We start from the raw sequence: 12,222 nt of genomic DNA on the forward strand, positions 1-12,222 counted from the left end.
ATTAAACAAACAGAAGAAGTCTGGGGCTAAAGTCAAAGAAAAGTTTCTTAAGCACCAAAAAAGTACGACTAAAGGGGTCAAGCTGTGTTTTCATTTGCACTTTAGTTGTATTGATAGTGTCACAGCCCTGGCGCACTCCAGTGTGCATTCATCTGTGCCACTCCGGCTACAGCAGGCGGCTGCATTCAATCGCCAATCAGTCAGCACTCAACACACCTGTCGCTGATGAGCTCCCTGGGCTTCTTAAGCCAGTACAAACCTGCATTCCGGGCCAGAACGTAGCGACCTGTTCCAGTACAGTAAGCCGTCAATCTCTCTATGCACACTCTCTCTCTATGTTTCTCCCCCTCCGTGTTCATTTGTCTCGTGTCCCCCTGTCGTCATCCAGCAGCATTCCCCTGTTCCCGCGTCACAAGCTGTGTGTCTCGTCTCCCCCTATTCCCTCTGGTTCCCTGGCTGCCTCTTGGATCTCGACCTCCCGCTTGGACACGGAGGGGGTGCTGGAGCCTATCTCAGCTGCATATGTTTAATGTACCCTTATATTAGGGGCGTGACGATTTGTTTTGACAACGATGCGATTCAATAATTGTGGTTGCCGATATGATTCAGGGACGATATTTTTTTTAGAACGATACGATACGAAACGATACAGTGAGTTGAAATCGATTCAGTAACTTTTTAGCAATACAAATCAAGCAGTGTGACTGTGAAATAAATACTGGTTACTGGACGTTGGAAGGTGAATTTTCCTATATTCCCGTTATTTCTAGTAAGGGAATTATGTATGAATTAATTATGGTTACTAGGGCTTGGCGATATACCGGTACTATAGTTGTAGTTGTAGTTATATATTAAACAGCGGTATATATTTGAGACGATACCGCCATACCGTTATTTGTTGATGTGCTTTTGTTATAGCCGTTTGATTTTCTCTCCGCCTGACTTGCGAAGCACAGGGCATTCCTATTAGGCTCATCCCCGCCCCTTGCATGTTTACGGAGGCTTCTCTAAAGACGCAATGTGACGCGCATCAAACTTTTTTTTAATAATGGTGGCACGGTGCATGACTTATGCAATGCTTCGGACAGCTACTGCATTTGGTGATTAGTGAGTGACTACAGCTTTTTTACGCATTCACCAATTTGCTTTAGAACCTAATTCTCTCCGTTCATCTGCTTATGTTGTTAACTTCTGTTTGCGACTTAGACTTAGACAAACTTTAATGATCCACAAGGGAAATTGTTCCACACAGTAGCTCAGTTACAAAGGATGGAAAGGATAAGGACGGAAAGGATAATGCACACAAGGGCACAAAAAGAGGGCGAAAACAAAAGGTATAAAGTAGACTAAAAATGCACCATAGTAGCAATATAAATATAACATATATGCAATATGTACATATTATATATACAGTATATAATATATACTGATACATTATATCCGAACGGTAGAAAATGGATGGATGGATAATATATACAATATATAATAAATCCCAGTTACCATGTACAATATTACAGTATATGTAAAAGCTGCAGCAAATAAAAAGGGCAGCATAAAATAAAGAGTAGATCCAGCAGAAAATATACATTATAAATGAAAGAGAGGTAGCTAACAATGAAGTGGTCAGGTTATAGACAAATAACTAACGATAGCTCCTCTCTGCTGCTTGATCAGTGTGTCAAATATTTAACTACAACTCGATTTACAAGAGCCTCTACACATTGCAAATATATACTTGAAATGTAGAAATATTAATCGATAGATCGATGTATCGATCAATTGTTCCACCCCTAATATATTTATATATAAACTAGGGATGTCCCGATCTGATATTTGGATCGGCCGCCGATATTTGCCAAAAAATGCGTATCGGCAAGGCATGGGAAAATGCCGATCCAGATCCAGTTTAAAAAAAAAACTCCGGTCCGTGTTTTCCAACGCACCGATTTAAATAATACATTCCACTTTTCTGCTGCTCCCTAATTTCCGTTCCGCATTTTCCAGCACACCTTCAACACATCCACAGGTCTGTGGATTCTCACGCAGTTGCTTTTACCTGCTGGCATTACACGACAGGCTCTTCTCACTCTTTTCTGTGTCTCCCTCTCACAGACAGCAAGCGCACCTTCTTACACACGTCACATACTGTCACGTCATACGTCACATACGTATATGTCCTCCCCGAGCAGAGAGGTAGCAGCATGGCTAACGTTAGCTGTGATGCTAGCGCAGCCGTGTGACCAACGTTCCCTCTAAGGTGCGCGCCTGTGCAATTGCGCACTGCTCAAGCGTCCTCTGCGCATAGCAATTATATGCCACGCACAAAATCAAATAATAAATAAGCGCATAACAATTTTCGACACACGGACACGACAGAGAAAACAGTTTTCGTCATCATTGTTCAAATATTGTAACGTCTGTCAAGACGCTTATCTCGTGGCGCAGTGGGAGAGAGGCCGTGCGCAACCCAAGGGTCCCTGGTTCAATCCCCACCTGGTACCAACCTCGTCATGTCCGTTGTGTCCTGAGCAAGACACTTCACCCTCGCTCCTGATGGGTGCTGGTTAGCGCCTTGCATGGCAGCTCCCTCCATCAGTGTGTGAATGTGTGTGTGAATGGGTAAATGTGGAAGTAGTGTCAAAGCGCTTTGAGTACCTTGAAGGTAGAAAAGCGCTATACAAGTACAACCCATCCATCCATCCATCCATCTTCTTCCGCTTATCCGAGGTCGGGTCGCGGGGGCAGCAGCCTAAGCAGGGAAGCCCAGACTTCCCTCTACCCAGCCACTTCGTCCAGCTCCTCCCGGGGGATCCCGAGGCGTTCCCAGGCCAGCCGGGAGACATAGTCTTCCCAACGTGTCCTGGGTCTTCCTCGTGGCCTCCTACCGGTCGGACATGCCCTAAACACCTCCTTAGGGAGGCGCTCGGGTGGCATCCTGACCAGATGCCCGAACCACCTCATCTGGCTCCTCTCGATGCGGAGGAGCAGCGGCTTTACTTTGAGCTCCCCCCGGATGACAGAGCTTCTCACCCTATCTCTAAGGGAGAGCCCCGCCACCCGGCGGAGGAAACTCATTTCGGCCGCTTGTACCCGTGATCTTGTCCTTTCGGTCATAACCCAAAGCTCTTGACCATAGGTGAGGATGGGAACGTAGATCGACCGGTAAATTGAGAGCTTTGCCTTCCGGCTCAGCTCCTTCTTCACCACAACGGATCGATACAGCGTCCGCATTACTGAAGACGCCGCACCGATCCGCCTGTCGATCTCACGATCCACTCTTCCCTCACTCGTGAACAAGACTCCGAGGTACTTGAACTCCTCCACTTGGGGCAAGATCTCCTCCCCAACCCGGAGATGGCACTCCACCCTTTTCCGGGCGAGAACCATGGACTCGGACTTGGAGGTGCTGATTCTCATCCCAGTCGCTTCACACTCAGCTGCGAACCGATCCAGTGAGAGTTGAAGATCCTGGCCAGATGAAGCCATCAGGACCAAATCATCTGCAAAAAGCAGAGACCTAATCCTGCAGCCACCAAACCGGATCCCCTCAACGCCTTGACTGCGCCTAGAAATTCTGTCCATAAAAGTTATGAACAGAATCGGTGACAAAGGGCAGCCTTGGCGGAGTCCAACCCTCACCGGAAACGTGTCCGACTTACTGCCGGCAATGCGAACCAAGCTCTGACACTGATCATACAGGGAGCGGACCGCCACAATCAGACAGTCCGAAACCCCATACTCTCTGAGCACTCCCCACAGGACTTCCCGAGGGACACGGTCGAATGCCTTCTCCAAGTCCACAAAGCACATGTAGACTGGTTGGGCAAACTCCCATGCACCCTCAAGGACCCTGCCGAGAGTATAGAGCTGGTCCACAGTTCCACGACCAGGACGAAAACCACACTGTTCCTCCTGAATCCGAGGTTCGACTATCCGGCGTAGCCTCCTCTCCAGTACACCTGAATAGACCTTACCGGGAAGGCTGAGGAGTGTGATCCCACGATAGTTAGAACACACCCTCCGGTTCCCCTTTTTAAAGAGAGGAACCACCACCCCGGTCTGCCAATCCAGAGGTACTGCCCCCGATGTCCACGCGATGCTGCAGAGTCTTGTCAACCAAGACAGCCCTACAGCATCCAGAGCCTTAAGGAACTCCGGGCGGATCTCATCCACCCCCGGGGCCTTGCCACCGAGGAGCTTTTTAACTACCTCAGCAACCTCAGCCCCAGAAATAGGAGAGCCCACCACAGATTCCTCAGGCACTGCTTCCTCATAGGAAGACGTGTTGGTGGGATTGAGGAGGTCTTCGAAGTATTCCCTCCACCGATCCACAACTTCCGCAGTCGAGGAGACAAGTACAACCCATTTATCATTTATTTATTATTTATCATTCGGTACCACACACCCACACCATCAAAATGCCGAGGCAAAACTTTCCACATCAACACCGTATGAAAAAATTAGTGATTTTTTTAGTTGTGATTTCCTTCTCTGCATGAAAGTTTAAAAGTAGCATATATTAATGCAGTATGAAGAAGAATGTTTTAATGTAGACATGCAAGCCTTGAAAGAAAATTTTGAAAATCAAAACTACATTTCCTGCAAATGGGTGCATTTCTACCCTATATTTTAACTTTAGATTTATTCTCATATCAAACACTTTTGGCTGTCTTTTTGACACTTACATCCGGCGCCCCCCTCCACATCCCGGATTATAAATAATGTAAATAATTCAATGTGATTATCTTGTGTGATGACTGTATTATGATGATAGTATATATCTGATAGTATATATCTGTATCATGAATCAATTTAAGTGGACCCCGACTTAAACAAGTTGAAAAACTTATTCGGGTGTTACCATTTAGTGGTCAATTGTACGGAATATGTACTTCACTGTGCAACCTACTAATAAAAGTTTAAATCAATCAATCAAAACACATAGAATCATCATACTGCTGTGATTATATGCATCAAGTGTTCATTCAAGGCTAAGGCAAAATATTGAGCTATATATTGTGTATCGCAATATGGCCTTAAATTATTGCAATATTTAAAAAAAGGCCATATCGCCCAGCCCTAGTTCAATGATGCCATTTCTGTTTGTCATGTATAATTTTGTCTATATGAATAAACAGGTAGTTTCTTGTTACCAACCATTGTGTATTATTAAAACTCCCCTAATTCAGCTGGCTAGTTGTTATCAAGAGTACTAAAACCCTTTTCAACATGATTCTGACAACTAAGTAGGCTAAATAACTTTAAACTTTAATACATGCTCAGATAGGCCAGTATCGGTATCGGTCAGTATCGGTATCGGATCGGAAGTGCAAAAACCTGGATCGGGACATCCCTAATATAAACACAAACATACAGTACATACATCATAGTGTCTTCAAAAGTGTGCAGTTTTTGTTACTAAAATAGGAACTTTTGTCAAGGCTAGAACTATTTACTCATATTTACATGGTGTACTCTGCTTCACTATACAAACTTTTCGGTTTCCGAACCATGTTCAAAAGCCAATTAAGTTCGGAAATCAAGGTTTTACTGTTGTAATTGTGAAAAATATAGACGCTTAAAAATATTACATATTTTTTTAACCGGTAATCCGTAATATGGTATATTTTTTGGCTAGAAAATGTTTTACTTTTGAGCAAGGTATTAAACAGTATTGAATATTGAACAATATATATTCACGATATATGGGACAGGTGTGTGTCGAAAAAGGAAGACATTGAGGCGATAATCCATATTTGGATTGTTTGACCTGGTCGGCTTTCTAGTGAGAGAAGTTATTCATTGAATTCCCTGCACAGTATGCGTCATGCAGCATCACACACACACACACACACACACATGCACACACACACGCACACACACACACACATGCACACACACGCGCACACACACGCATGCACACATTCTTGAATTTGTTACCTTCTTGATACCTCTGAAAAATGCCTACTTCTTTAGGACCACCCTTTGTAGACATATAAAGATTTGTATTTACAACATTAATAATATATACAAACTATGCAAATATAAAAAAGGTAAGCTTTTAGTAAAGTTTTTTTTTTTTTGTATATAATTGGTTTTTAATCTTCATGATTTACTTCAAGTTATTACAGTATGTCTCTATATATATATTTATTTTATTTTTTATGAATTAATTTTGGCCCAAAGGTGCGCATGTCAATTTCTTACACACACTTGTTACATATGTTGGCCAGAGGGGGAGCACTTCAAATTTTTAAACACACTTGTTATTTCATATGTTGACCAGAGGGGGAGCACTTTAAAAATCCCTCTTTTTTGGGACCACCCTAATTTTGATAGGGGTGCAAATGAGATCTGTTTTTCTTTTTTTTTTTTATAATACAGATGGCCCCTGTGCCGCACTTTGGGCAACCCAGCTGTAGAAGCTAACTGTTAATGGCCACTATAGTCTTAGTCACATACGGGAAGCGGGTTGTCTTACTTCAGCACCGGAAGTTGTAAAATCAGCTGTTCACCCGGCAGGTTTTTTCGGGGATGAATAGGTAAGAATTTCTTTAGCTGCCGTTTTGTTTTATCATAAATTGCTGCCTTTGCACTTGCCAATGTTCACTCTTGTGTGCACATTCAATCAACAAAAACTCCTGACTTTGGAGCAATGTTCACAGACTCTAATATTTGACTCTCTATTAGATGCAATGGTTTTCCGTATTGGGACCATGATTTTGGTTCTAATTTGTTCACCAGTCCTCATATGGAAGATACTTTTCCTCGTTGATGAATCAAGAAGGATAGGAATACAAAAAACCACACACACACATTCTTGTATTTGTATCTTCTTGAGACATCCGAAAAATGCCTACCTCTTTAGGACCACCCTTTCTAGATATATAAAAAATTGTTTTTACAACATTGATAATATATACATATTATGCAAATATAAAAAAGGTAAGCTTTTAGTTAATCATTTTTTTGATATAATTGTTTGTTTGTAATTAGTTTTTAGTCTTCATTATTTACTTCAAGTTATTACAGTATGTCTCTATATAATTTATTTTTTATTTTTTACTTTTGACCAAATTGGGCGCAATTCAATTTGTTACACACATTTGGTATTAAATATGTTGGCCAGAGGGGGAGCACTTAAAATTTTTAAACACACTTGTTATTTCATATGTTGACCAGAGGGGGAGTACTTTTAACACCGACACACAGTCCATCCATCCATCCATTTCCTATCACTTGTACCTTTTGGGGTCGCGGGGGGTGCTGGAGCCTATCTCAGCTGCATTCGGGCGGAAGGCGGGGTACACCCTGGACAAGTCGCTACCTCATCACAGGGCCCGACACACAGTCAATTTGTAAAATCCCTCTTTTTTGGGACCACCCTAATTTTGATAGATTCCACCACCAGGGGTGCAAATGAGATCTCTTTTTTTTGTTTTTTGTAATGTGCTTAAAGTCGATGACAAACGAGTCATGGACCACCGACGGCCCCTGTGCCGCACTTTGTGAAACCCAGCTGTAGAAGCTAACTGTTAATGGCCACTACAGTCTTAGTCACATATGAGACGCGGGTTGTCATACGTCAGCACCGGAAGTCGTAAAATCAGCTGTTCACCCAGCGAGTCGTTCTTTAGCTGCCGTCTTGTTTTATCATAGATTGCTGCCTTTGCACCTGTCAATGTTCACTCTTGTGTGCACATTAAATCAACAAAAAATCCTGACTTTGGAGCAATGTTCACGGACTCTAGTATTTGGCTCTCTATTAGATGCAATGGTTTTCCGTATTGGGACCATGATTTTGGTCCTAATTTGTTCACCTGTCCTCATATGGAAGGTACTTTTCCTCGTTGATGTATCAAGAAGGATAGGAATACAAAAACACACAGACACACACACATTCTTGTATTTGTTACCTTCTTGAGACATCCGAAAAACGCCTACCTCTTTAGGACCACCCTTTCTAGATATATAAAGATTTGTATTTACTAAATTAATAATATATACATAATATGCAAATATAAAACAGGTAAGCTTTTAGTTAATAATTGTTTTTGTTGAATTTTCTGTTTGTAATTAGTTTTTAAGTCTTCATTATTTACTTCAAGTTATTACAGTATGTCTCTATATACATTTTTATTTTATTTTATTTTTTTTTTAACTTTTGGCCAAAGGGAGCGCATTTCAATTTCTTACACACATTTAGTATTAAATATGTTGGCCAAAGGGGGTGCACTTTTAAAACCAACACACAGTCTATTTGTAAAATCCCTCTTTTTTGGACCACCCTAATTTTGATAGATTCCACCACCAGGGGTGCAAATTAGATCTCTTTTTTTTGTTTTTTGTAATGTGCTTAAAGTCGATGACAAACGAGTCACGGACCACCGACGGCCCCTGTGCTGCACTTTGGGCAACCCAGCTGTAGAAGCTAACTGTTAATGGCCACTATAGTCTTAGTCACATATGGGAAGCGGGTTGTCTTACGTCAGCACCGGAAGTCGTAAAATCGGCTGTTCACCCGGCGGGTTTTTACGGGGTTGAATAGGTAAGTCCTTCTTTAGCTGCCGTCTTGTTTTATCATATATAGCTGCCTTTGCAACTGTCAATGTTTACTTTTGTGTGCACATTAAATCAACAAAAAAAACTGACTTTGGAGCAATGTTCACGGACTCTAGTATTTGGCTCTCTATTAGATGCAATGGTTTTCTGTATTGGGACCATGATTTCGGTACTAACTTGTTCACCGGTCCTCATATGGAAAGTACTTTTCGTTGTTGATGTCTCAAGGGTAGAAATACAACAACACACACATATAAATATTCTTGTATTTGTTACCTTCTTGAGACCTCTGAAAAATGCCTACCTCTTTAGGACCACCCTTTTTAGATATATAAAGATTTGCATTTACAACATTAATAATATATACAAACTATGCAAATATAAAAAATGTAAGTTTTTAGTTGATCTTTTTTTTTGTTCAATTGTTTGTTTGTAATTAGTTTTATTTATTTACTTCAAGTTATTACAGTATGTCTTTATATACATATATATTTTTATTTTTTTTTTATTACTTTTGGCCAAAGCGAGTGCATTACAATTTCTTACACACACTTGTTACTACATATGTTGACCAGAGGGGGAGCACTTCAATTTTTTACACACACTTGTTATTTCGTATGTTGACCAGAGGGGGGGCACTTTTAAAACCGACACACAGTCAATTTGTAAAATCCCTCTTTTGTGGACCACCCTAATTTTGATAGATTCCTCCACCAGGGGTGCAAATTAGATCTCTTTTTTTTGTTTTTTGTAATGTGCTTAAAGTCGATGACAAACGAGTCATGGACCACAGATGGCCCCTGTGCCACACTTTGGGCAACCCAGCTGTAGAAGCTAACTGTTAATGGCCACTATAGTCTTAGTCGCATATGGGAAGCGGGTTGTCATACGTCAGCACCGGAAGTCGTAAAATCAGGTGTTCACCCAGCGAGTTTTTACGGGGATGAATAGGGAAGTCGTACTTTAGCTGCCGTCTTGTTTTATCATATATAGCTGCCTTTGCACCTGTCAATGTTTACTTTTGTGTGCACATTAAATAAAAATAAAAAAAACTGACTTTGTAGCAATGTTCACGGACTCTAGTATTTGGCTCTCGATCAGATGCAATGGTTTTCCGTATTGGGACCATGATTTCGGTACTAACTTGTTCACCGGTCCTCATATGGAAGGTACTTTTCGTTGTTGATGTCGCAAGGGTAGAAATACAACAACATACACACATGAACATTCTTGTATTTGTTACCTTCTTGAGACCTCTGAACAATGCCTACCTCTTTAGGACCACCTTTTCTAGATATATAAAGATTTGCATTTACAACATTAATAATATATACAAACTATGCAAATATAAAAAATGTAAGCTTTTAGTTCATCAATTTTTTGTTCAATTGTTTGTTTGTAATTAGTTTTATTTATGTACTTCAAATTATTACAGTATGTCTTTATATCCATATATATTTTTAATTTTTGTATTACTTTTGGCCAAAGCAAGTGCATTAAAATTTCTTACACACACTTGTTACTACATATGTTGACCAGAGGGGGAGCATTTCATTGTTTTACACACACTTGTTATTTCATATGTTGACCAGAGGGGGAGCACTTTTAAAACCGACACAGTCAATTTGAAAAATCCCTCTTTTTTGGGACCACCTTAATTTTGATAGATTCCACCACCAGGGGTGCAAATTAAATCTCTTTTTTGTTTGTTTTTTGTAATGTGCTTAAAGTCGATGACAAACGAGTCACGGACCACCGACGGCCCCTGTGCTGCACTTTGGGCACCCCAGCTGTAGAAGCTAACTGTTAATGGCCACTATAGTCTTAGTCACCTATGGCAGTGGTTCTCAACCTTTTTTCAGTGATGTACCCCCTGTGAATTTTTTTTTAATTCAAGTACCCCCTAATCAGAGCAAAGCATTTTTGGTTGAAAAAAAGAGATAAAGAAGTAAAATACAGCACTATGTCATCCGTTTCTGATTTATTAAATTGTATAATAGTGCAATATATTGCTCATTTGTAGTGGTCTTTCTTGAATCATTTGGAAAAAAAGATATAAAAATAACTAAAAACTTGTTGAAAAATAAACACATGATTCAATTATAAATAAATATGTTTACACATAGAAGTAATATCAACTTAAAGTGCCCTCTTTGGGGATTGTAATTGAGATCCATCTGGATTCAAAACATTTCATCACAAAAAAATAAATCTTTAACATCAATATTTATGGAACATGTCCACAAAAAATCTAGCTGTCAATATTGTATTGTTGCATTGTAATGAATGGAATAGCCTACTTGATTTGATGTTCAGTTTATGAACTTACATTCATATTTTGTTGAAGTATTATTCAATAAATATATTTATAAAGGATATTTGAATTGTTGCTATTTTTAGAATATTTAAAAAAAAATCTCACGTACCTCTTGGCATACCTTCAAGTACCCCCAGGGGTACGCTACCCCCATTTGAGAACCACTGACCTATGGGACGCGGGTTGTCTTACGTCAGCACCGGAAGTCGTAAAATCAGCTTTTTTTCGAGGATGAATAGGTAAGCCCTTCTTTAGCTGCCGTCTGTCAATGTTCACTCTTGTGTGCACATTAAATCAACAAAAACTCCTGACTTTGGAGCAATGTTCACGGACTCTAGTATTTGGCTCTCTATTAGATGCAATGGTTTTCCGTATGGAAGGTACTTTTCCTTGTTGATGTCTCAAGAAGGGGAGCAAAACAAAACACACACACACACACACACACACTCAAGACTAAAAGCCTCCTTGACAGCATTAGGCAAGTCCACGTATTATAACAGGTCACAAACGAGTGATGCAAACTGCTTGGAATAGTGAAAGTGAGCGTGATTTGCAAGGATGCAACTTGCACAAAGACAAATGACACTTGGTCCTACTGATGATGCAGCATCAGACACGTTTGCTTTGGGGAGGCGATGACAAAAGTGGTGAAACATGTACTGCAAAGACTGTTGCTATCCTTCACGCACCAACCCACGCACACACAACTGTACGTGTCAACTTTGTTTACAGCCAGCATCATCACCCCCAATGAGCTCATAAGCAGCATAAAACCGCGCCAGGACCTTCTCGTCACATGTTTGCGTGAACTGAGACCACTTGTCAAAGTCTCCTTTCGCCAACACATCAGACATGCAAATGAATCATAAGACGTTCCCTTGCCTTTAAATCCAAAGAGGAAAGCGACCCCGGGAATCCACACGGTGTGTATCCACAAGTAAGCCATGACGTCCTCGCTGGTCCGCTCCAAAAGGGCTCCGCGCTAAAAAAAAAAAATAATAATAATCAAAAGGTGGTTTATTTCCACTAGAGGAAAGCAAAAAAAAAAAAAACACACGCTGCGACTGAAAGCAGTGAGGAGAGGAGGAAGGACCAACTGTAGACTGGAGGATGCCACTTCTTCCTGCGATGCTCCCACGTGCACGCGCGCGCACACACTGAGACATTAGCGACCTCTACCGGAACCGGTAGGGTGGAGGGGAGGGGGGGGGCGACGACATATGATGATAGTTTCACTGCACACTGACATAGTCTGTATTTACTGTACCACAACATGTGATAGTTTCATGCGTAAAGCAGGGGTCCCCAAACTAGGGCCAGCGGGCCGAATGCAGCCCGTCAGC

General features: G+C 41.2%; 1 protein-coding gene across 1 annotated transcript in view; it reads right to left on the minus strand.

Annotated features, from left to right (window-relative positions):
• The window catches only part of lsamp (limbic system associated membrane protein), a 1,017,468-nt gene extending 1,005,483 nt beyond the window's left edge, over positions 1-11,985 (minus strand). The window contains exon 1 of the mRNA XM_061925611.1: positions 11,762-11,985. Coding sequence (XP_061781595.1) covers positions 11,762-11,825 — 64 coding nt within the window. The 5' untranslated portion in view covers positions 11,826-11,985. The remainder of the gene's footprint in view (positions 1-11,761) is intronic.
• Positions 11,986-12,222: the final 237 nt, after the last annotated feature.

This window comes from Nerophis lumbriciformis, linkage group LG30, assembly GCF_033978685.3.
Source record: "Nerophis lumbriciformis linkage group LG30, RoL_Nlum_v2.1, whole genome shotgun sequence".
Lineage (NCBI taxonomy): Eukaryota > Metazoa > Chordata > Actinopteri > Syngnathiformes > Syngnathidae > Nerophis > Nerophis lumbriciformis.